The sequence below is a fragment of the Podarcis erhardii genome (genome assembly GCF_964252035.2).
Source record: "Podarcis erhardii genome assembly, chromosome: 17".
Lineage (NCBI taxonomy): Eukaryota > Metazoa > Chordata > Lepidosauria > Squamata > Lacertidae > Podarcis > Podarcis erhardii.
In genome coordinates this window covers 12,356,576-12,378,932 of record NC_138515.1, presented here as the reverse complement: position 1 = coordinate 12,378,932, position 22,357 = coordinate 12,356,576, and the positions used below count along the sequence as shown (strand labels likewise).

At 44.4% G+C, this 22,357-nt stretch overlaps 1 protein-coding gene across 1 annotated transcript in view; it reads left to right on the top strand.

The window, feature by feature from the left end:
- The window catches only part of ADAMTSL1 (ADAMTS like 1), a 256,986-nt gene that overhangs the window by 223,991 nt on the left and 10,638 nt on the right, over positions 1 to 22,357 (top strand). Inside the window, exons 23-26 of the mRNA XM_081844758.1 lie at positions 4,210 to 4,344; positions 11,103 to 11,303; positions 12,564 to 12,744; positions 19,271 to 19,478. Coding sequence (XP_081700884.1) covers positions 4,210 to 4,344; positions 11,103 to 11,303; positions 12,564 to 12,744; positions 19,271 to 19,478 — 725 coding nt within the window. The remainder of the gene's footprint in view (positions 1 to 4,209; positions 4,345 to 11,102; positions 11,304 to 12,563; positions 12,745 to 19,270; positions 19,479 to 22,357) is intronic.

Sequence of the window (22,357 nt, the reverse complement as noted above, 5' to 3'; positions counted from 1 at the left end):
ATGCCTTCCTCTTAGCACATTTCTCCCTTTTCATGCTGAGTTCAAGTGTCTTCAAAGTCCATGACACCTTTGGTAAAGGCTGTTCTCCAATTGGAGTGCTTGCAGGCCAGTGTTTCCCAGTTATTGGTGTTTATACTACATTTTTAAAGATTTGCCTTGAGTCAGTCTTTGAACCTCTTTTGCTGACCACCAGCATTTTTAAGTTCAGGGTAGAGTAGTTTCTTTGGAAGAACAGGTGTTTTAAATAGGCAGATGGTGTCAGCTGACATTGGGAGCATAAGAACAGGAAGCGGACAGGCATGGAGAGGGGAATGCAATATATATGGGTAGTATCAATGGGGAATTCCCTCACAATGCAAACAGAGGCAGACACATATTTAACATCTTGTGTAGTTTGGACCTCAGTAGGGTTACGAGAGAGGAACTGTCAGAGGTTTTGACTTCCAGAAGCTAGACAGCGTACAGAAGCAGTCTCAAAATTTAGCGTTAGGTGTGCAGTTGTGAAATACCTACTTGGTGATAGGTTGGATTCATGTTGTAAATAAGGTCTTTGGACTATTGTTGCAAACCTTTTTCATACGAAATACTGAGGTGGAGAGCAGCACTGGTTTAATGTTATATGTGAAACATAAAACACAGCGAGTTTAAGTGTTGAGCACTTAAGTGCCACTGGTCACAGGGCTTACCTAATACTTTTTGCTGCCTGATATGAAGGACAGATCTTACAAGTGCCCCTGTTTTCCAGAGACAGTCCCATATTTACAGGGTATGTAAAGACACACCACAATTTGGGGGGTATGAAAGGACACACCACAATTCCATGTATCAAAGCCAGACTGGCTGGTAATTGAATCCTAAGTAAGTCTGAGGCCAGCATCCTCACTTAGGAAGTGCAGAATATGCCGTGTGACCCTAGAGATGGATGGAGAAATTCAGTTCGGTTCACATTTAAAGGCAAACCTGTCTAATCTGCTTTCTCCAGAACAATAACTTCAAAATTTGCACTCCTCTGAATTTTGCAACACAGCTCTCCACCCAAGTCATGTGTACAATGGTACATAAACTAGGGTAAGGTGTAGACAAAGATGCATATATTGGTGCAAATGAGCTACAAAAATGCATTGCATCAGGGAATGTTGCCTTGAAATAGGCTAAATTTCTTTCAAAATTGTGTATATTGGGAGAAAGCCAAACTAAAACCCTGGTGAATTTTCAAGATACTCTTTTTTTTTTAAAAAAAAGGAAAGATGTGGAAATGCAGAGAACTGAATTAAATACTTTTTTGAAATTACAAACTGAGAGAAGCCAATATTGACAGATTTGTCCATCTCTCTGTGGTGCACACACAGCTCTCACTCTCTCTCTCTTGCAACACCTCACCACTGCCTCCTGCCCTCCGACATCTGCCGCCTGAGGTGGCCATTGCACTCTGCCTAACAGTAGAGCCAGGCCTGAAAGGGACCAGTGCCCTCCCTTTCTTGCACTTCAGACCACATTTGATTTCTCCTCAGGAGGACCTTTGACTTGTGGCCTGTGTGCTGGTTCTATGCATTAGGTGGCTGTAGTCATCATAGCTAAAATGCCTTGTGTATTAGATATGTATGCCAGTGTTTCAAATTTCTTCGCTTAAAAATGAAAGGTGACTGACTTGGTAAGCTTGCTTTGGTTAAATGACAGCTATTGCTATATTGTTAAAAGAGAAATGTCGACAAATACCCTTAAAGGCATTGCTTTCCTTGCCTCAGTGCATCAAACAGTGGGCCTTTTAATTGGGGTAAGAATTTCCCAAGGATACACCCAATACCAACCTCTAGTGAAATATATTTGCCTCCTTACTGAGTCTGAAATGGCACTCCTGAACTTACTTCCACTGAGCTGATACTTGAGAATTTAATATTACACCAGCTTTTCGTGCCGAGGACAGAAACGGGCCCTTCTCCAAGAACAGGCTTCCCTAAATGAAGGCAATATATTCCTCCTGCTTCTCTATCACGGTCTCCTTACTGGAGAAGCAAGCCCTGTGGTAAATCACAAAGTGACACGGACCAATTTCACACCTCACTGACAGATGCAAAAACCAAACTCAGCCCTGTATTTTTAAAAGCGCACACAAAACAGGGACTCAGTTCACCGAAGGGTGAAGTTTACTTTGTCTTGTGTTTCACGATAGCAGGCAGTTTGAGTCTAGCTGGGTGATTTGGAGTGACATGGTCAGGCCCAAAGCATGAGTGGAAATGTGTTCCTAGGGCTGATTTATGGCGCTTGCTGATGGATTTTCCTTCCTAATAACACGTTTGTGCCATTTTTACTCCCTGCTGCTTGAGAGCTGAAAGATAGGCTAGGTTGAGCAAATGCTACTGTAGATTTGCTAATGGAGTGTGCACATTCTAGAGAGGCCGGGGCGAATTGATGCTTCCCAACTCATACGAAAGTACCCATGGCAGACCTCATTTTTCAGGACTCGATGCTTTGCTTGTTTTTAAACCCCTGCTGACCCAAGCTTCCAGGGCAGAGCATGCGGACGGAACTCAGAAATTCCCCTTCTGTCTCTGGCGTCACCTTTAGAAACAGAGACTTCTCAAACCCTGTTGTTTGTGCAAAGGCTGGTTCACACATTGCATGTACAGTGGTACCTTGGTTCTCAAACTTAATCTGTTCCGGAAGTCCGTTCCAAAACCAAAGCGTTCCAAAACCAAGGCACACTTTCCCATAGAAAGTAATGCAAAATGGATCAATCCGTTCCAGACTTTTAAAAACAACCCCAAAAACAGCAATTTAACATGAATTTTACTATCTAATGAGACCATTGATCCATAAAATGAAAGCAATAAACAATGTACTGCAGTCACACAATCAATCAATCAGTAGCTGAACTGGGTTCCACACAGTCACAAAAACGAAACAAAAAAGTTGCAAAAACAAAAATGCAAAATAAATAGCAAAAACAGACAGAGCTCAGCATAACACTCAAAACGGAGCACATTCAGCTTCCAAAAAAAGTTGCAAACCGGAACGCGTACTTCCGGGTTTGCAGTGTTTGGTTTCCAAGTTGTCCAAGGTACCACTGTACCAGTTATACTTGGTGCACTTGGATGTGTGAACTGACTCGACTGAAAAATGTTGTGCCTGAACTGATAACAGGCAACACAATCCGAGTGGCCCCTTTGTGCAGGCAAATAACTTGAGGCAGAAGTCATTGAATGATGAGTATGCCTTTAATCAACTTAAGGGGACTGATTATAATTTTCAAAAAGCTCTGAATGGGAAAGTTTCTGAATTAAGAGATTCGTCAACCCCTGAAGTCATCTGGAAAACTCCGTGTTGCCAGGGTGACTTAGACATGTTTATGCTGGGCAGACAAATCCATGAAGCTTAGGATTCTTTCTACTGAGAGATATCCTCAGGAGAATCATGATCAGATAAATAATGGTACCCCTTCTGTTTTTATTATCCCACATCTAATAGTCAGAGATAGACCATCATTAGTATAATATTATTATTAAGAAGTAAAGCTACAGGCAGAGGGCCTTCTCGGTAGTGGCACCCACCCTGTGGACCCTACTCCCATCAGTTGTCATGAAGATGAGCAACTATATTACCTTTACAAGACATCTGAAGGCAGCCCTGTATAGGGAAGCTTTTTTAAAATGTTTAATGTTTTATTATGTTTTTATATATGTTGGAAGCCACTCAAAGTGGCTGGGGCAATCCAGTCAGATGGGCGGGGTATAACCAATCAATCAATATTATTATTATTCCTACTACTATTACTATTATGTTTGACTAGAATCCCCTACTAAACCAGTTTTCTGTGAATTTGACTTGATTTTTTTAAAAAAGTTTTTCTTGTGACCATCAAACATATCCTGCAACCCTGAGTTCCACAGATTAATTATGGGCCATAGACTCACCTGTGTATCTTAGCTTAGTTTTGTCCATCTGCCGGCTATCCCACTGTATTTGTTAGGATTCCACTTCCCGACGTTGAAAATGGTTCTGTTCACGATGTCGCTCATTAGGCCTGTTGTCTTGTTAATGTTTTACCCTCCTTATTCCCCCAGTCAGAAAATAGATATAAGTCCCGTTTGAGAAAGCTCACATTTTAGTGTGGCAAACAATACCACGAGTGGTACTAAAGAACGTCAGGAATTAACTGTCTTGGTTAAGAGGCTTCCTTGTCGTATCTTAGGCTTTTCAATGTGTTCCCAGACCCGCCACAATTCCCTCATCGTTTGGAAGACATGGCAGCCGCGTTATCCATCACAGGACCAGGCGTTCCTTCTGTGATAACATCTCCTTCAGGAACGAGAAAAGTGCTCAGCCCAGGGAGTTCTGTGCTGATTGGTAAGTTCAGGTGTTTAGAATTTACCACGTTCAACTTTTTTTTCTCTCCCTTCCCAGCAGGGCTCATGGAAACTTTGGGTTGTGGGAGAGTGACTTCATTCCAAAGAACTGCCCCTCAACCCATACTGCTGCTCCAAAATTTAACTCCAAACACCCGTAGTCGCTTTTAACTTTTTGTAGGGTTTTCCCCCTCTTTTTTCAGTAGAAGGTGGGAGATCCAGTTGCGAATCTGCTCCCTGGTGTACTGGGAATTCTGTATGAATATCCCATAGACCAAGGAATTTGAAATGTTGGTCTATGCTGACTTCTCTTTGTACAGATGGGAAATAATCTGCTTATATGGCTCATGCTTGCGTGTTTCTGGAGGGTTATTGCAAATGGCAACTGTAGATTAATTACCTGTCAAATACAGAAGCCGCAAAGAATGGTGGTTGAGATAGGTATTGTTTTTTCTTACTTTTACCCTTCAATCCTTTACCCACTTACCTGAGAACAAGCCCCCATTAAACTTGGTAGGCTTACATTTGAGTAGACATCTGTAGGCTTGAGCTGTGAGAATGCCAAAATAGGAATTTGATACCTACCCTCCTTCAGGGCTACCCATTCTTGTTACACAGAGAAAAGTGGAAACATTTGACAAGCATCCCTGGTGTTCCCTACCCCACACGTCCTATTGATTTCTAAGAATCAGCAGAAATCCAATCTTCCTGATGTGCAGTGATTTCATGTATGTGTGTGCAATCTGTATAAGAATATTTGATAGCGTTTATAATGCAGCAACAGAGATGCTGCTGGGTTTGGAATGAAGCTTCAAGTTCCTAGGTTTTAAGAGAAACTGGGGTATAAGTAACACTTGAAATATTTGGAAACTGAATCAAAGACAGTAAATCTACCCATGGCAGCCACCACTTAGGACTGTTAGAATAGTTTTATATAGATAAAGTTATCAATGCCATGCATGCCAGTTCCTGCATTTAGTATTCTGTTTTCTAATATGTTACCAGGGACCTATAAACAGTTGCCTCAACAATTTTGAAAAGCATCAGTTTTCACATACTTTTATTAGTGACCCATTTAAGATTTCCAAAAGTATGTTATTTGGGGGAAAAAAAGAATGTACAATGTTAAGTGTTTTATATTTAAGGCTGTGGACCTTTCCAAGAAGTTAAAAGGAAGATTTCAGAGCGGTGGGGATTTTGATGCTCTTTTTATCATTGCACTGGAAATACAATTTTTGTTTTGTTTTTGTGCATATATGAGAGGTGTGACAGCTAAGTCAAGTGCTAGACATGACGGCAGCAGTTGCATTGAGCTGCCAAATCACTGAAAAAGTGAGGCAGGCAGTTCAGGTCACAAAAGGATCTGGAGGAGCCTGTTGTTGCCACCAATAGATGGTGCCCCGTTATATCTCTCCTCTTCCCCTGAACTTGGTGAGGCAGTCAGATCAGAACAGAATCATTAGCAACTTAGGTTAGAAAACCTATACGTACAGTGGAAGCTCGGGTTGCGAACGTGATCCGTGCGGGATGCACGTTTGCAACCTGCAGCATCTGCAACCCGCAGTGGCGCGTCTGTGCACGCACGGGTTGCGATTCGGCGCTTCTGCGCATGCGCAAAGCACAATTTGGCCTTCTGCACATGCGCAACCGCCGAAACCCAGAAGTAACCCGTTCAAGTACTTCCGGGTTTCGGCAGTCCGTAACCCCGAAAAACGCAACCTGAAGCGTCTGTAACCTGAGGTTTGACTGTACAGTCGTACCTTGGTTCTTGAATGGAATCCGTTCCAGAAGTCCATTCAACTTCCAAAATGTTCGGAGACCAAAGCGTGGCTTCTGGTTGGCTGCAAGAAGCTCCTGAAACCAATCGGAAGCTGTGTTGGATGTTCGGCTTCCAAAACCAGTTCGCAAACCGGAACACTCACTTCTGGGTTTGCACTGTTCGGGAGCCAAAACGTTTGCGAACTAAGCTGTTTGAACACCAAGGTACGACTGTACATCAAAGCATTATTTTCTGCCTTTTAGGGCTTTAAAGATTAACATCAGCCCTTTTTTTTTAAGCGACCTGCTGCTCCATCTCCCCCCAAAATGTTTTCTTTTATTCATTTTTATTAATTTTTCCACTTTAACAATCCAATCAAATCACATTAAATATTCCAAAATATACATATACATATCAAATAATCCAAATATTCTGCCAAATTATATTTAAAAAATTAATAGGACTTCCCATGCTTCAAGTTTGGAGGGTTCCGAACCCTCCAAAAAATTGCGTAAGGGGTTTGCCACTAAACCAGGGATGGGGAACCTGTGGTCCTCCAAATGTTGTTAGACTTCAGCTCTTGCCAGCTGTAACCAGCAGGTGCAGTGGTCAGGGATGATGGGGGGAGTGAAAGATGCTCTGTGCCACAGAAGTCCCTTAGGCATTTAGAGGCACAACTGGGATCTAATGGTTCCACAGACTGTGAATCTGCTCTAAGGCAGGCATGTAGAACCTATGGCCTTCCTGGTGTTGTTGGCCTCCAAGTCCCATCAGCCCCAGCCCATGGTCAGAGCTGAAGTCCAGCAGCAGTTGGAGGGCCCCAGGTAATAATAATAATAATAATAATAATAATAATAATAATAATAATAATAATAATAATAATTTATTATTTATACCCCGCCCATCTGGCTGAGTTTCCCCAGCCACTCTGGGCAGCTCCCAATCAAGTGTTAAAAACAGTACAGCGTTAAATATTAAAAACTCCCCTGAACAGGGCTGCCTTCAGATGTCTTTTAAAGATAGGATAGCTGCTTATTTCCTTCACATCTGAAGGGAGGGTGTTCCACAGGGTGGGCGCCACCACTGAGAAGGCCCTCTGTCTGGTTCCCCGTAACCTCACTTCTCGCAATGAGGGAACCGCCAGAAGGCCCTCGGCGCTGGATCTCAGTGTCCGGGCTGAACAATGGGGGTGGAGACACTCCTTCAGGTATCCTGGGCTGAGACTGTTTAGGGCTTTAAAGATCAGCACCAACACTTTGAATTGTGCTCGGAAACGTACTGGGAGCCAATGCAGATCTCTCAGGACCGGTGTTATGTGGTCCCTTCATCTGACCCTTATGGAGCAGTGCAAAAACCAGCCTCTACCCGTACCATTTGACTCGCGTCCAGTCTGTGACCCAGACTTTCAGTACAAGTAGTTTTTAAAAAAGCAATAAAAGCCCCTATTCATGGGAGATATGAAACAATAACAGCAGAGTTTGCTAGTAAAGTGTGCTTTTAATGACCAGAGAAGTACAGTCAACTGTAAAAAGGAAATCCTGCTGTTCCATATTTATTGTCTTCTCCCCTGGTGACTTCCATATCATATTTGTTCAGTTCACAAGTCAGAGCTCGTTTTGCCTGGCTGCCAGCACTCTGCAAGTCTAACTTTGGGATCCTGGGAGAGAACGCGTCTTTCTGAGAACCTAGACTGCAGGGCCCCGCTCTCTTCGGCTGAGTACACACCATACATTTAAAGCACACAGGAACTGTAGTTTACCCCTCACAAAACTACAATTCCCAGCACCTTAACAAAGTCTGGTTCCCAGGATTGGGGGTGTGTGCTTTAAATGCATGATGTGCACACACAGCGTCTGTTGATTCAAGACACAGAACATCGTCATCCTCTATTTGAAATCCAATTCAGTTCACCAAGTGTCATCACTTGTGGAGCCAGGAAGGCAACAACCATATATAAAAAGGTAGAATCAACAGAGTCAGGATGACACCCCCACCCCCCAAGATTTGCAGTGTGGGAAATGTAGACTCATATAGCTACCATGTGTAGCTCCAGTTAAATGCATGAAGGAGTTAAGACCATAGAGTAAGCTGTTGTGTGAGACTTGACCAGGTCATGCCCCCTTATGTCCTGTAACCAACAGCTAGTAAAGTTGTTGTTTTTTTACCTTTTTTCTGCTATTTGCTCTCTTCCACCATATGAACCCAATCAGAGTGGACTTCTGAGCTTGACTGCTTCAAGCTCAGACCGTGTGCTCAGAAGCTTTTGCCACATTTTGTAAACTTAAGTTTTTCTACCTGAGTTTTTCTTGCTGCTGTGTAGAAAAACGCAGGACTCTGACCTTGAATGAGTTTGTAAGTAAACTTCTTTTAAACTTACCAAACTTGGTAGTCTATTCAGTGCAAAGGGGGTAGAATGGGAAGCCTCTGTAAGTGACTTAACAGTGGAATATTTAAAAGGTCTATATATCCCCATGCTTCACTTGGGACGGTATGGGTATGGGTATGTAAAGGCTGATTTACTTCCATAGGCTGTGCCTTTTATTTTAGATGAGTCTTGAGCAAAAAGTAGTCAAAATGTATGACAGATAGGAAATACAGAATAAGAGTTACTAGCAATAAGATGCATTAGGTAGGATTAATATTCCTGTCCACAGAATGAGAGGTCAGTCTTCAGTATCTTTTTATATTTTATTCTCACTGTGCAAGATACTATGTTTTGTACTAAAGAATTTATGAAGAGTATCTCGCCTGTCAAGGGTGATTGATGCTCCTCTCACAGGTGCAAGTGAGCAATACATGTTACTTACTACTTTCATAGATATCAGAAAGGGTGAGAGAGAGAAAAAGAGAAATAGGAAAATGTATCACTGCACATGCTGCAAGAACAGGGGGCAAGTTTTACTTATTTATTTTCCCATTGTTGACTTCGTGGTATTTCCATTATCTTATATATTGGTTTTGGAAGAGGTAGTAATAGCTGATGCAAATTAAATATATAGCGATGAGAACAAGGCTTGACTTATTTGGCAACCCAGAACTTTGTAGGAGATGAAAAAAAGGGAAAAAAAATTGGCTGAGGACAAACTGAATTTGGCCTTCAGTGTAGTTGTTGTGAACCTGCGGATGTACTTTTATACATTCTGTTCCCATCTGCAACATGCATAAAAACTAGGAGTCACTCGGGGCCAGATCACGCCTAGCCACAATGCGAAAGTTACAGGCACGGCACGCTGTGGAGGCAAGAACCCTCGTCTGCTGTGCACAGAACCTTTCACAGGAGCCAAGGCTTACGGTTGTCTGTGCAAGTATCATGTCCCCACTTCAGAGCCATCAGCTGGGGGGAAATGGTGCAAGCGAAAGAGTCCGGCTTCATGAAAACAGGCCCCAAAGCAAAAAAAAAGGTAGACTCCCAGACACCTTCTTTCAGATGGTAGAAAACCTAAAATTTGATTGACACATGGAGATATAAAAACCCAGGAGAAAGACATTACACACCATCAGTATACACAACAACTTAGAAAGAGTAAAAATTTTGAGGTCTTAGAACAAAGGAAGGAAGTCAATATGTGTATATGTATGTAATGACTAGATTAGAATGATGATATGGTTTTATTTGTAGATGTGTGTTTTTTTGTGTGGTGTTTTTTCTCTTGGGGTTTTTTTTTTCCTTTCTTGTTTGTACTGTTTTATTTTGGATTCAATGTTTGTAATTTTTGTTGTAATTTTGCATTGAAAATAAATTATTAAAATTTTTTTTAAAAGAAAACAGGCCGCAAAGAACACAGATGTTTTTGTAAGACCTGCCTTGGAATTTAGATGTGTAATACCTAAAAGAAGGCTGGACGTAATGCAATAAATTGGGGAGTGCCAGAACTGGTGGCCTTGGCAGGGCCCACTTCTGGTAATAACCACTGATTTGGGTCCTTGTAGTAATGATCAGGGGCGGAAGAAGGGGGGTGCAGTGGGTGCGGACAGCCCCAGGTGTCACCACTATGGGGGGGGGGTGACAAAATGCCAGGCGGCACTCACCGCAGGGCCTGCAGCACACCTGGGCCACACGTCTCTCTTGAGAGTGAAGCCGTGGCTGGTGTGCGCACAGGCTCTGCGCTGCTCAAACGGTCCGCCTGCTGCCTCCCCCCCCCCAGCTGTAGGGCAGCTGAGTGGGAGGAGGAAGGCAGACTCTGGAGGCCCCGTGGTGTGCCCTGCACCTATGGATGGCTCACCCCGCCACTGGGCACCCTGCCCCAGACACCCGAGCAGCTTCCTCCGCCACTGGTAATGATTTGCAGGGACTCACCAGCCTTGCCATCTTTATTATTCCGACCCCATCCTCGGTGGATGTCAGGAGTGGGCAGGGGCCCTCAAATTTCAGCGGTGCCCTATGCAACGCTAACAGTCGAGGGACCCTCTCATACTCCATTTTGCATCGTTGTTGCTGTGCGACACCCTGTGGTGTTGGCACCCGGTGCGGCCAAACCAATCACACTACAGTGGTACCTCTGGATGCGAACGGGATCCGTTCCGGAGCCCCATTCTCATCCAGAGCAGAACACAACCCGCGTCTGTGTGTGCGCAGGTTGCAATTCGCCGCTTCTGCGCATGCACGTGATGTCATTTCAAGTGTCTGCGCATGCGTGAGCGGCGAAACCTGGAGGTAGTGCGTTCCATTGCTTCCGGGTCGCTCAAACTAAAGCAACTTCACCCCGAGGTATGACTGTACTCTAAAACCGCCTCTGGAGTGCGGCCAGTCTAATGAAGCCAGCAGCTCAGAGCTTACTGCTATTCTCTTGTAGGTAGCGTCCATTTGGTGATTGCTTTGTAAAGGATCTATTTCATGATCTTTATTGCTCTTCGTATGAATGTCACTGGCCATTTTGAATTGAACAGGACAATGCTGATATGAATGTTTAAGTCAAGAATATGGAGCTATCTTTGGGTTCTCTGCTATCAGAGACCAAGTTTGCTGGGATTTGATATGTTACTGTCCTTTTTTTTTTTAGGCTGCCCTGTGAATGGTCATCCCGCTCCTAACATTACCTGGTTTCATGCTGGTCAGCCCCTCAGCATGCCTCACCATGTGTTGTCGTCTGGAGAGATTATTCAGATACTGAACATCAGCCTTGATTATCAAGGAGAAATCAGCTGCATGGCTCAGAACGAGGCAGGCTTGCTTGTACAAAAAACATCTCTGACAGTCCAAGGTAAATACTGCACCTCTAGATTTTTGGAATTGGTGTAATGGCATAGGTAATACAGTTGTTGTTTAAACAAACACACAAACAAACAGCATACAAATTTCATGTGGAAGCAGTCAGTTTCTGGGCAATAGATTATGGATTTTAGAATATTGCCAACAGATTCAGTAAACTCAAAGAAGAGGACACACTTGACCGGTGTCCACAAATATCAAACGTTTATACCCTACGGTGTAATGCTAAGCATACCCAACCAAAGCAACTTTTGAATTACTGGAGCACCTAAACACAGTGCCAGATTTACGTATAAGCTAAACAAGCTATAGCTTAGGGTCCCACTCTCTTGGGGGTCCCCCAAAAAATTTAAAGGAAGAAAAAAATCTGGATGTACATTTCCAAAATATAAGATAAAAAACAAATAAAATAAAACGTACAATAAATGGCAATGACTGTCAGGTTTCCCCAACCTTTTTGGACATGGGATCACATCTGGAAATCTAAGGAACTGCTGCGAGTTCCACAGAACAAGGCTATCACGGAATGTGCATTAATGGACTCTGAAAATGCCTCTTTCTTGTCTGGGTGAAGGATAGAGGGTGAGTTGAGTGTGTGCACCGTGTAGAAACTCACCTACTCTACAAAGATAAAATTTACATTTGTTGCTGCACCTACTTCGGCCTCTGCCCACCACTAGTATGCGGCCCTCGTATGCTTACCCAGAAGAGAAAGTGGCCCTCGAGGGTAAAAAAAAAACTTGCCCACCTATAACCAAAGAAATATATCAATGCAAAAAAAAAAAAAAGATAGGTTGAGAAGTCTACTGCTTTTACACCTACTAATAAGCTCTGTTGGGATGCGCTGTGGGTTAAACCACATAGCCTAGGACTTCCCGATCAGAAGGTCAGCGGTTTGAATCCCCGTGATGTGGTGAGTTCCCATTGCTCGGTCCCTGCTCCTGCCAACCTAGCAGTTTGAAAGCACGTCAAAGTGCAAGTAGATAAATAGGTACCACTCTGGCGGGAAGGTAAACGGCGTTTCCGTGCACTGCTCTGGTTCGCCAAAAGCGGATTAGTCATGCTGGCCACATGACCCGGAAGCTGTACGCCGGCTCCCTCGGCCAATAAAGCGAGATGAGCGCCGCAACCCCAGAGTCGGCCACAACTGGACCTAATGGTCAGGGGTCCCTTTACCTTTACCTTTACAATAAGCTCTGTTAGACCTAACGCTGTTAGATATTTTCACCTGGATGTTTTGCTGTTCTTGCAGATTACTGGTGGTCGGTGGACAAGATGTCGCCCTGCTCAGCCTCCTGCGGTAACAAGGGTCTGCAGTATCACCAGCTGAGATGCTTACTGGACAGAGCCCAAGTCAACATCTCCCACTGCATGGAGAAGCCCAAACCGGCTCTGCAGCCGGTTGCTTGTAACAGAAGAGATTGCCCTTCGAGGTTTGGCCTTTCCCCTTAAATGTATAATTATGTGCTACAATGCATCACTACAAAGTCATGATGGTTCCCTTCTCTAGCTAAGAGTGTGCTGCTGACCAAAAGGAGGGACGCAGGTGGCGCTGTGGTCTAAACCACTGAGCCTCTTGGGCTTGCCGATCGGAAGATCGGTGGTTCGAATCCCTGTGACGGGGTGAGCTCCCGTTGCTCTGTCCCAGCTCCTGCCAACCTAGCAGTTTGAAAGCACACCAGTCCAAGTAGATAAATAGGTACCACTGTGGCAGGAAGGTAAACGGCATTTCTGTGCGCTCTGGTTTCCGTCACAGTGTCCCGTTGTGCCAGAAGTGGTTTATTCCTGCTGACCACATGACCCAGAAAGCTGTTTGTGGACAAACACCGGCTCCCTCGGCCTGAAAGCGAGTTGAGCGCCGCAACCCCATAGTCGCCTTTGATTGGACTTAACCATCCAGGGGTCCTTTACCTTTTTGCTAACCAAACATTGATCCACACCATACATGGAAAGCACCGTCAATGCACTTTTAAACCACACGACTTCGCTTAATAATTCTGTGGTTTTGTTAAGAGTGTTGAGAATTGTAGCTCTGTGAAGAGGGGAACTACAGTTCTCAGGATTCTTCGGCAGAAGTCATGTGCTTTAATCATGTGTTTAGTCATGTGTTTTCAACATGTGCTGTGCGCATTCCCAGTGCTATTGAAGTGCAGACTACACCGCAGGATTGAAACTGCCTGGTGGTTGTGGTCGTTATTTATTAGATTTATATACTACCTTTCATCACAAGAACTGAGGGCGGTTCACAGGATGAAAATAAAAGATAAAAACGCAAGTAAATAGTTAATAATAATAATAATAATTTTTTATTTATACCCCGCCCTCCCCAGCCAAGGCCGGGCTCAGAGCGGCTTACAGGCAATAATAAAAACAAGTTGAATGATTACAACTTAAATACAAAATTAAAATACAACATTAAAATATTTAAACATTAAAATATTAAAATGTAGCCTCCTCGTAGGAGGAGAAGGAAAAGAAAAAAGAAAGAGAGGGAGGGAGGGAATCAAATTGGCTCCAAGCCAAAGGCCAGGCGGAACAACTCTGTCTGACAGGCCCTGTGGAAAGAAATCAGATCCTGCAGGGCCCTGGTCTCATGAGGCAGAGCGTTCCACCAGGCTGGAGCCAGTGTTGAAAAGGCCCTGGCTCTGGTTGAGGCTAATCTAACTTCCTTAGGGCCCGGGACCTCTAGGGTGTTGCTATTTATAGACCTTGAGGCTCTCCGTGGGGCATACCGGGAGAGGCGGTCCCGTAGGTACGAGGGTCCTAGGCCGTGAAGGGCTTTAAAGGTCAAAAGCAGCACCTTAAATCTGACCCTGTACTCCACCGGGAGCCAGTGCAGCTTAAAACAAAACAATAATGCCCCCCATCCCACAAACACATTTAAAAAGCTGTAGGTAGAATATTAATCAGCCTTATAAAGCAACACACACACACACACACAAAATTTGGTAGCCTGCAGTAAATAAAGAGTTCCCTGCCGGCAGTCAAGTGAGGAAACTCTTGTAAAAAAAAAAAACCAGAGAGAAACAAGGTCCATATGAATGCAGGAGGCGGGAAAAATATTGGGTGAATCCAGCTTTCACAGTCACATAGTTTCTTTTATGAGACGACTTGTAAAAAGCACAGCTTAGCAAAAGAAAGCAATAATTCTCAGCACTTTTCGGAGACTACTGTATTCCGTGATCTGTTTTGTTATGACCAGCAGTTTTAAATAAATAAACTGAGCGAAACTGCAGGCCACACTCCCCATGTTATTATGCAGTATTATCTTAGACATAAAGATTCCTAGACTTGTGCTTGGGAAGAGACTAGATTTTTCAACCCATCTTTTGGAGAAAATGTAGGCTGTGTACATACTCCCATTTATTCTGCATCCACTATGCTCCCACGTCTCGTTTGGGAAGTGACGTAAACACGTAAAATTAGCTGCAGTCCATATCTACCCTGTATAGTGGCGTGCAGTCAGTGGACTAGGGGAACTAGGCTAGTCCCCTAAATTAGAGTATTAAAGTATTAAAGCCTGGCGCCTCCTCCCCAAGGTCTGGGAAGCTTGTGCCCAGCTCAGAGCGGGAGGTGCGATGCTCAAGCACGTGACGTTGGGGTGTCACACCCGCAACATCGGACCTCCCAATTGCCTTTGCAAGCTGGAGCATCTGGCCCTAACTGTTCCCCTACAAAAAAAATTATAACCGCACGCCACTGAAAGGCTTTATTTATTTATTTATTTATTTCATGTATACTCCACCCTTCCCGGTTCAGAAAATCAGGCTCAAGACAGCTAACAACAAATTTAAAACATTTAATGGAGGCAACAAAAACCAGCTTAAAATACAGTATAAAACGTGAATAACAATAAATTCAGAATTCAAAAGTCAATTTAGGGGGGAAATCCATCCAATAAACATTAGATGATCACCAGGGATAGCTGGCTTAATTTTAGTCCTATTTGGGCCAGCGAGGAGAATTAGCTGTGGGATCCCAGAGCGGGTAATCTTCATAAAAAGGGGAAGGGAAGGGAAGGAAGGGGAATAAAAGATCAGGCTATGTTCAAATTGAAAGCCAGGCAGAATAGCTCTGTCTTATAGGCCCTGCGGAAGGAGGTTAAATCCTGCAGGGCCCTGGTCTCATGAGGCTACTTGACCCTCAAGTGACAAAGATGGATCCAGGACAGCCCCCAACCTATGCACCTGTTCTTTACGACGGAGAGCAGCCCCGCCCAGGACAGGCAAGTGGCCAACCTCTCAGACACAGGGACCACCCACTTCCTGTGCCTCTATCTCCCCAAGTGTGCCTGCTCCCAGAGAGAAGCTTGCCGTCTTTTTTTGCTCCTCCTCTGCCTTTTCAAATCTGGTGCCGCGCTGAGCCGTCCAAACTTGGCCACGTGGTTCAGCTCTCTCTTCACTAACCACAGGCTATACAGCCAAGGTTTTTCCCTTTGCTACAGCTATTGGTTAGGGGACGCGGATGGCGCTGTGGGTTAAACCACAGAGCCTAGGACTTGCCGATCAGAAGGTCGGCAGTTCGAATCCCCGTGATGGGGTGAGCTCCCGTTGCTCGGTCCCTGCTCCTGCCAACCTAGCAGTTTGAAAGCACGTCAAAGTGCAAGTAGATAAATAGGAACCGCTACAGCGGGAAGGTAAACGGCGTTTCCATGCACTGCTCTGGTTCGCCAGAAGTGGCTTAGTCATGCTGGCCACATGACCCAGAAGCTGTACGCTGGCTCCCTTGGCCAATAAAGCGAGATGAATGCTGCAACCCCAGAGTCGGTCACAACTGGACCTAATGGTCAGGGGTCTCTTTACCTTTTTACAGCTACTGATTAGCAAGAAGAGAGCTTGACCGCCCGTCTGGGTTTGGACAACAGAATGCTAAGTCGAACATTTGCTCAGCTCAGTATAGTGTGGAAGTGAAGAAAAATACGGCAGAGGAGCAAAGTGGTTGTGAGCTGCTCTCCAAGAACCTACAAGTTTGTGTGGTCCCTGCAAGCCATTCGCTGTGTCATGAGAAACCAGGCCCACATAGACGTTCTGGAGCAAAGGTCTATCAGGGACCATTTCCGGTGTTTCATGACCTCATAATCTTTTCTGACAATAGCAGCAGCAGCACAGCTGCCAATAGAAATGAAGTGACAAAAACAAAGATCTTCATGATCAGCTTGGAGTGGCCATCTTGGAAATAGCTCCCTTTTAATTACTTTTCCATAATGTTCCACACACCTCTGCTTTAGGCAAAGGATGGCCAGCTGAACCGTAAGGGACAACTGGGACCAGGAGAGTGTGTGAAATATGAAACTTGCTCATTAATATCAGCAAAATTCTGACTTGCTGGTGGGAAACACATTGTGCAGGAATGATTTATGCACATTCATTTGCCCCTCTGCTAAGCTGCAGCAGCGCCCATGCTGCTTTTCCCAACTCCCAAGAAACTGATGAAATGTGCATAAGTTTGGAAAGAGAAAGAGGTTGGAAATGCAGGGCTGAAATTTACAAGGGGCAGAAAAACCTGTGGATTTGACCTTTCCAAAGAGCAGCGTTACAAAGACAGGGGAAGTGTGTTTTCTTTGTTTTGGCAGGACCTGATAGGTTTCGGGGGGGGGGGGTATTTGGGGTGGGGGTAGTCCTGGTTAGCAGAAGAATAAAAGCAAATTCACAGCTGCAGAGTTTGCATTTTTATTTAATTTAAAGGACAAGAAAGAGAAGTCCTATTCATGTTCACTTGGAAGTAAGTTCCTTGCTTCCTATACAGCTAAAAAAGCCAATGCAATTCTTGGCTGCATCAATAGGAGTATAGCATCTAGATCAAGGGAAGTAATAGTGCCACTGTATTCTGCTCTGGTCAGACCTCACCTGGAGTACTGTGTCCAGTTCTGGGCACCACAGTTCAAGAAGGACACTGACAAACTGGAACGTGTCCAGAGGAGGGCAACCAAAATGCTCAAAGGCCTGGAAACGATGCCTTATGAGGAACGGCTAAGGGAGCTGGGCATGTTTAGCCTGGAGAAGAGGAGGCTAAGGGGTGATATGATAGCCATGTTCAAATATATAAAAGGATGTCACGTATAGAGGAGGGAGAAAGGTTGTTTTCTGCTGCTCCAGAGAAGCGGACACGGAGCAATGGTTCCAAACTACAAGAAAGAAGATTCCACCTAAACATTAGGAAGATCTTCCTGACAGTAAGAGCTGTTTGACAGTGGAATTTGCTGCCAAGGAGTGTGGTGGAGTCTCCTCCTTTGGAGGTCTTTAAGCAGAGGCTTGACAACCATATGTCAGGAGTGCTCTGATGGTGTTTCCTGCTTGGCAGGGAGTTGGACTCGATGGCCCTTGTGGTCTCTTCCAACTCTATGATTCTATGATTCTATACTGTACATAATTTTTTAAAGTTTTTTGCACAAATTTTCCAGCATAACAAATCTTTGGCTATCACAGCCTAAGACTTCCCTCAACCCCTTCTAACGGTTTTCTAAATTCCTCTCTATTTTTGCATTTTATTCAATGGTCCTTGCTTCCTAGTTAGGACTGCAGCCTAAATTATATTGTCAAATCACAGCAAATCATTATAATGTATATTCTTGGCCTGCTAGTGTTATAGAAACTTAAGAATTAGCAATGCATCAAAAATTAAATTTTCTAGGCATGAAATAGAGATGGATGAATCTGTCATTTCAGTTTCTCATTTTCACAGTCTTAAGATAAGTTTGCCAGAGATCTGCGTCACTTGACAAGTCCTGGTGAACATTCCTACCATTTAAATTCACATTTCTCCTAACATAATTTTTTTATGTGCTTTTTTATGTATTTGGATGCAATTTCCCCTAATATGTGTGTTTGTACGTTATTTTTTGCTGAAATAAGCATTTTTATGCCCACTTTACTCATAATATATGCACTTATTTACATTTTTTTCGATTGGAGAACCGCATCACAAAATTCAAAGAAGTGTGAGTTTTGAGAGATGGCTGAGTTTCGGTTCTCACATTGTTTTAGGGAGGGCAGATTAGGCGGGTTCACATTGAAATGGGAACCAAACCAAAATTCTCCCCACCCCTACCTGCAACAAAAGGTTGCAGTGTGCCGTCATCATCACCCCTAATAGGCGTGTTCCTATTCAGGGTGCCAGCCACGTGCCTCCTCCTGGATACAGCAAGCTAAGCCAGGGACGCGGATGGCGCTGTGGTCTAAACCACTGAGCCTCTTGGGCTTGCCGATCGGAGGGTCAGCAGTTCGAACCCCCCCAACGGAGTGAGTTCCCATTGCACTGTTCCTGTTGCTCTGTCCCAGCTCCTGCCAACCTAGCAGTTCTAAAGCACGCCAGTGCAAGTAGATAAATAGGTACCACTCCGGCGGGAAGGTAAACAGCATTTCTGTACGCTCTGGTTTCCGTCACTGTGTCCTGTTACGCCAGAAGTGGTTTAGTTTTGCTGGCCACATGACCCGGAAAGCTGTCTGCAGACAAACGCCGGCTCCCTTGGCCTGAAAGCGAGATGACCCCAGTCGCCTTTGGCTGGACTTAAACGTCCAGGGGTCCTTTACCTTTTACAACAAGCTATAAAGAGTGGGTGTAAAAGATTAAATTCCTCCCAGGCCTGTTTCCGCCCCCCCCCCCCCAACTGACAGCTAGCATTCAGCACCTCCTGGGCATTCTCATTCTTCGACAGGTGTTTGAAAAAGCTGCGGCTTTTTCTTTTTTTACTTATGTCTCCCCTGTTGTTTCTCGCTGGCCCCATTTTGGTTGCGCTTCACTCAGCACCTACCACCTTGTTCACTGCTAGAGAGAGAGAGAGGTTTTTTGAGTTTCTCGAGTCCCACTGGCCTTTCACGGAAGTAGAAGGTGAGAATCCTTGTTAGAATAAAAGCCAAGTTGACTGAAAGTGTACAGTTTCAGAAGGAAGGTAAGGCAGGTCATTTTGCTACACCCCTGTGGCTCGCCCACCAGTAATTCTTCTTCCTTTCATTGTGCTAGATGGATGGTGACGTCGTGGTCCCATTGTACACAAAGCTGTGGCGGAGGCATCCAGACCCGTCGGGTGACATGTCAAAAGCTGACAGCTGCAGGCAGCTCCATGCCCATGTCAAACGACGCATGTGCTCAACTTTCCAAGCGCCCGGTAGACACCCAGAGCTGCAACAGACAGCTGTGTGTCGAGTGGGCAACTTCTGCCTGGGGGCAGGTAAGTACACGCAGTCACTGCTGCCAGTCATTGTTTGGGATTGTGAGGAGGTTAAAACGGGTTGAGAATGCATTTAAGAAATTGGGTTACTGTCTCTCTACTAGATGGCCCTGTGCAAGTCATCATCCCTGTGCAAGTCATCACTTGTAAAACCACGGTGACCTGCCTCTCAGGATTGCTTCAGTGCAGGCAAAAATTAGTATTTTAACATGGGGTGGGTGTGTGTGTGTGTGTGTGTGTGTGTGTGTTTAAAAAGTTTGGTATATATTAATCATAATAGCATTAGAGGAAACTGTAAGCGCATGTTGCTGTCACTCTCGGTTGACCCTAAAATGACGGCGTTAAGCCATATGTTTTAATGGATGTTGTTAAATATTAGCTGCACAGGGAAATTAAGTTTAGAGGAACCCAGTAATATCCTGATAAAATTATAATAGCCGTATGACTGCATCATCTGCAATATCCGGCCCATTACTGAGAATGATCACAGCATGGTAAGCCAATTTGAAAGAATAGCAAATAAAGTACGTCTTATGTCAGACAGGTAAAAAGGCCTTGTGGGTCAACTAGCAACGTTTATTCTACAATTCCTGATGAACCAGATGGACTTATAATTCCCTGGTTAAAAGACATTACACATTACATTACTGTCCATTACGCAGTATGCAGTGTTGAGCTGCCACAATGAGGGCAATGTTAGCCCATCCTGAAGAATACGGTTTGGTGGGGTGAAGAAGGATTGTAAGGTATCCTATGGCCAAATGAGACTTATTATTAGCTTTCATTTAGCTGATAACTGCATTAAAAACATGTGTATGCGCGCACACACACAAATTCTGCTTTGATAGATTTTAGAAAATGTTCCCTCCAGCATTGATTGACTTATCATGCTGCCATTTATTTAAAAAGGATCAGATCTTTCCTTGAAAAGCTGTAAGCGAATGGTCTAATTTGTACTTTCCCTGGAATGTCAGGTAAGGTTTATGTCTAGTTCCCCCAGAGGGATGGCTGTTAGTTTATAGCATCCCATGATGTCATATCCAAGCTCAATTATAAAAAGTTGTATGAATTCATCTGTTTCACCTGACCTTTCGGCTTTCTGATATAATATTTCTCCAACCAGAGAACAAGGAGAGGAGTTTCTCATGCATTGTGTAAACTTACAAGGCTCCATTCCCAGGCAGGCCTACAAATTGATTATTCTGATTACAATTAAGAACAGATTACTGGCCATGGATCAGTGCCATTTCACTATTGTATCACACAGTCCACTCAAGGAGACATCAGGTTCCGATTGGCCAAGCTCAATGATTACCTTTCCCAAAGTGCAGGGAAAATAAGCAGATTACGTTGTCCCCTCTGCAAACAGACCTCCACCCCCCCCACCCGTCTCCTATCATTTAGTTTTGATGTAGGTGTCATGGTAGCCTCAAAGGCAGGAATTCCATGCAATCATTTCTCATAAGAATTAAGTACGTTCACTGTAACTCCAGTTTCACTCATGTTAGTTTGCAGTGGAGATATTTGAGACTACGGATTTGAAGTCTGTTGTTGTTGTTCAGTCGTATAGTCATGTCCGACTCTTTGTGACCCCATGGACCAGAGCACGCCAGGCACTTCTGTCTTCCACTGCCTCCCACAGTTTAGTCAAACTCATGCTGGTAGCTTCGAGAACAGTGTCCAACCATCTCGTCCTCTGTCATCCCCTTCTCCTTGTGCCCTCCATCTTTCCCAACATCAGGGTCTTTTCCAGGGAGTCTTCTCATGAGGTGGCCAAAGTCTTGGAGCCTCAGCTTCAGGATCTGTCCTTCCAGTGAGCACTCAGGGCTGATTTCCTTCAGAATGGATAGGTTTGATCTTCTTGCAGTCCATGGGACTCTCAAGAGTCTCCTCCAGCACCACAATTCAAAAGCATGAATTCTTCGGCGATCAGCCTTCTTGATGGCCCAGCTCTCACTTCCATACATCACTACTGGGAAAACCATAGCTTTAACTATACGGACCTTTGTTGGCAAGGTGATGTCTCTGCTTTTTAAGATGCTGTCTAGGTTTGTCATTGCTTTTCTCCCAAGAATTTGAAGTCTAGGGCTGAGGAATTTAAAATGCTGTTTGTGAGCACGCTGTTCAGAGTAATGGGAGGGGAGTCAAAAGTTCCCTTGGGTGGATTGAGTCCCCTCTGAGAAGTAGTAGCTCTATTCAGGGTTGGATTGACTCCAGAGCTTTGGGGTGTTCACAGCATGATCGATCATTCAACTTCCAGACAATATAGTCATTTAAGCAGGCAATGTCCACAGTATTTGGTGAGGAATCAAGTTGGAGGTGATATCTGGCAATGAGCAGGAGCATAAATCAAATCAATAGTCCTAATCCTGCAACACTCAACAGAACAAACCCCACCACTCTCAGTAATGTTGCCATTCCAGTGGGAGGGCAGCTAGCCGGCAGCTGACCACATCAGACCGAAGGGTGCTGGACAATATCCACAATGGTGTTTGTCTGGAATGAACCTTCAGCTCCTCCATCCAAATTCTTACCATCTCCAGTCTTGCCAGACCCCTCCAAGAGAGCTGGGGTCAGAAATGCAATGGTACACCTACTAGATAGAGCAGTTGGTGGAGCACATTCTTCAAGGAGAATGTGGCTCAGGGATCTATTCTACCTTTACCACATCCAAGAAAGATAGATCACTCAGAACGGTATTAGACCTCAAGTTTTGCAACCAACTCATAAATACCACCATTTTCAGATGGAGACGTTATTCAGGAATATCTCCAAAAGGGGGGCTTCAGGTCTTCTGACTATCTGACAGAAGCCAACCTGCGCATTGTGGGACTGTCCAGGGTGGCAGGAGAGGATATATTGTTTATTAATATCCTTCC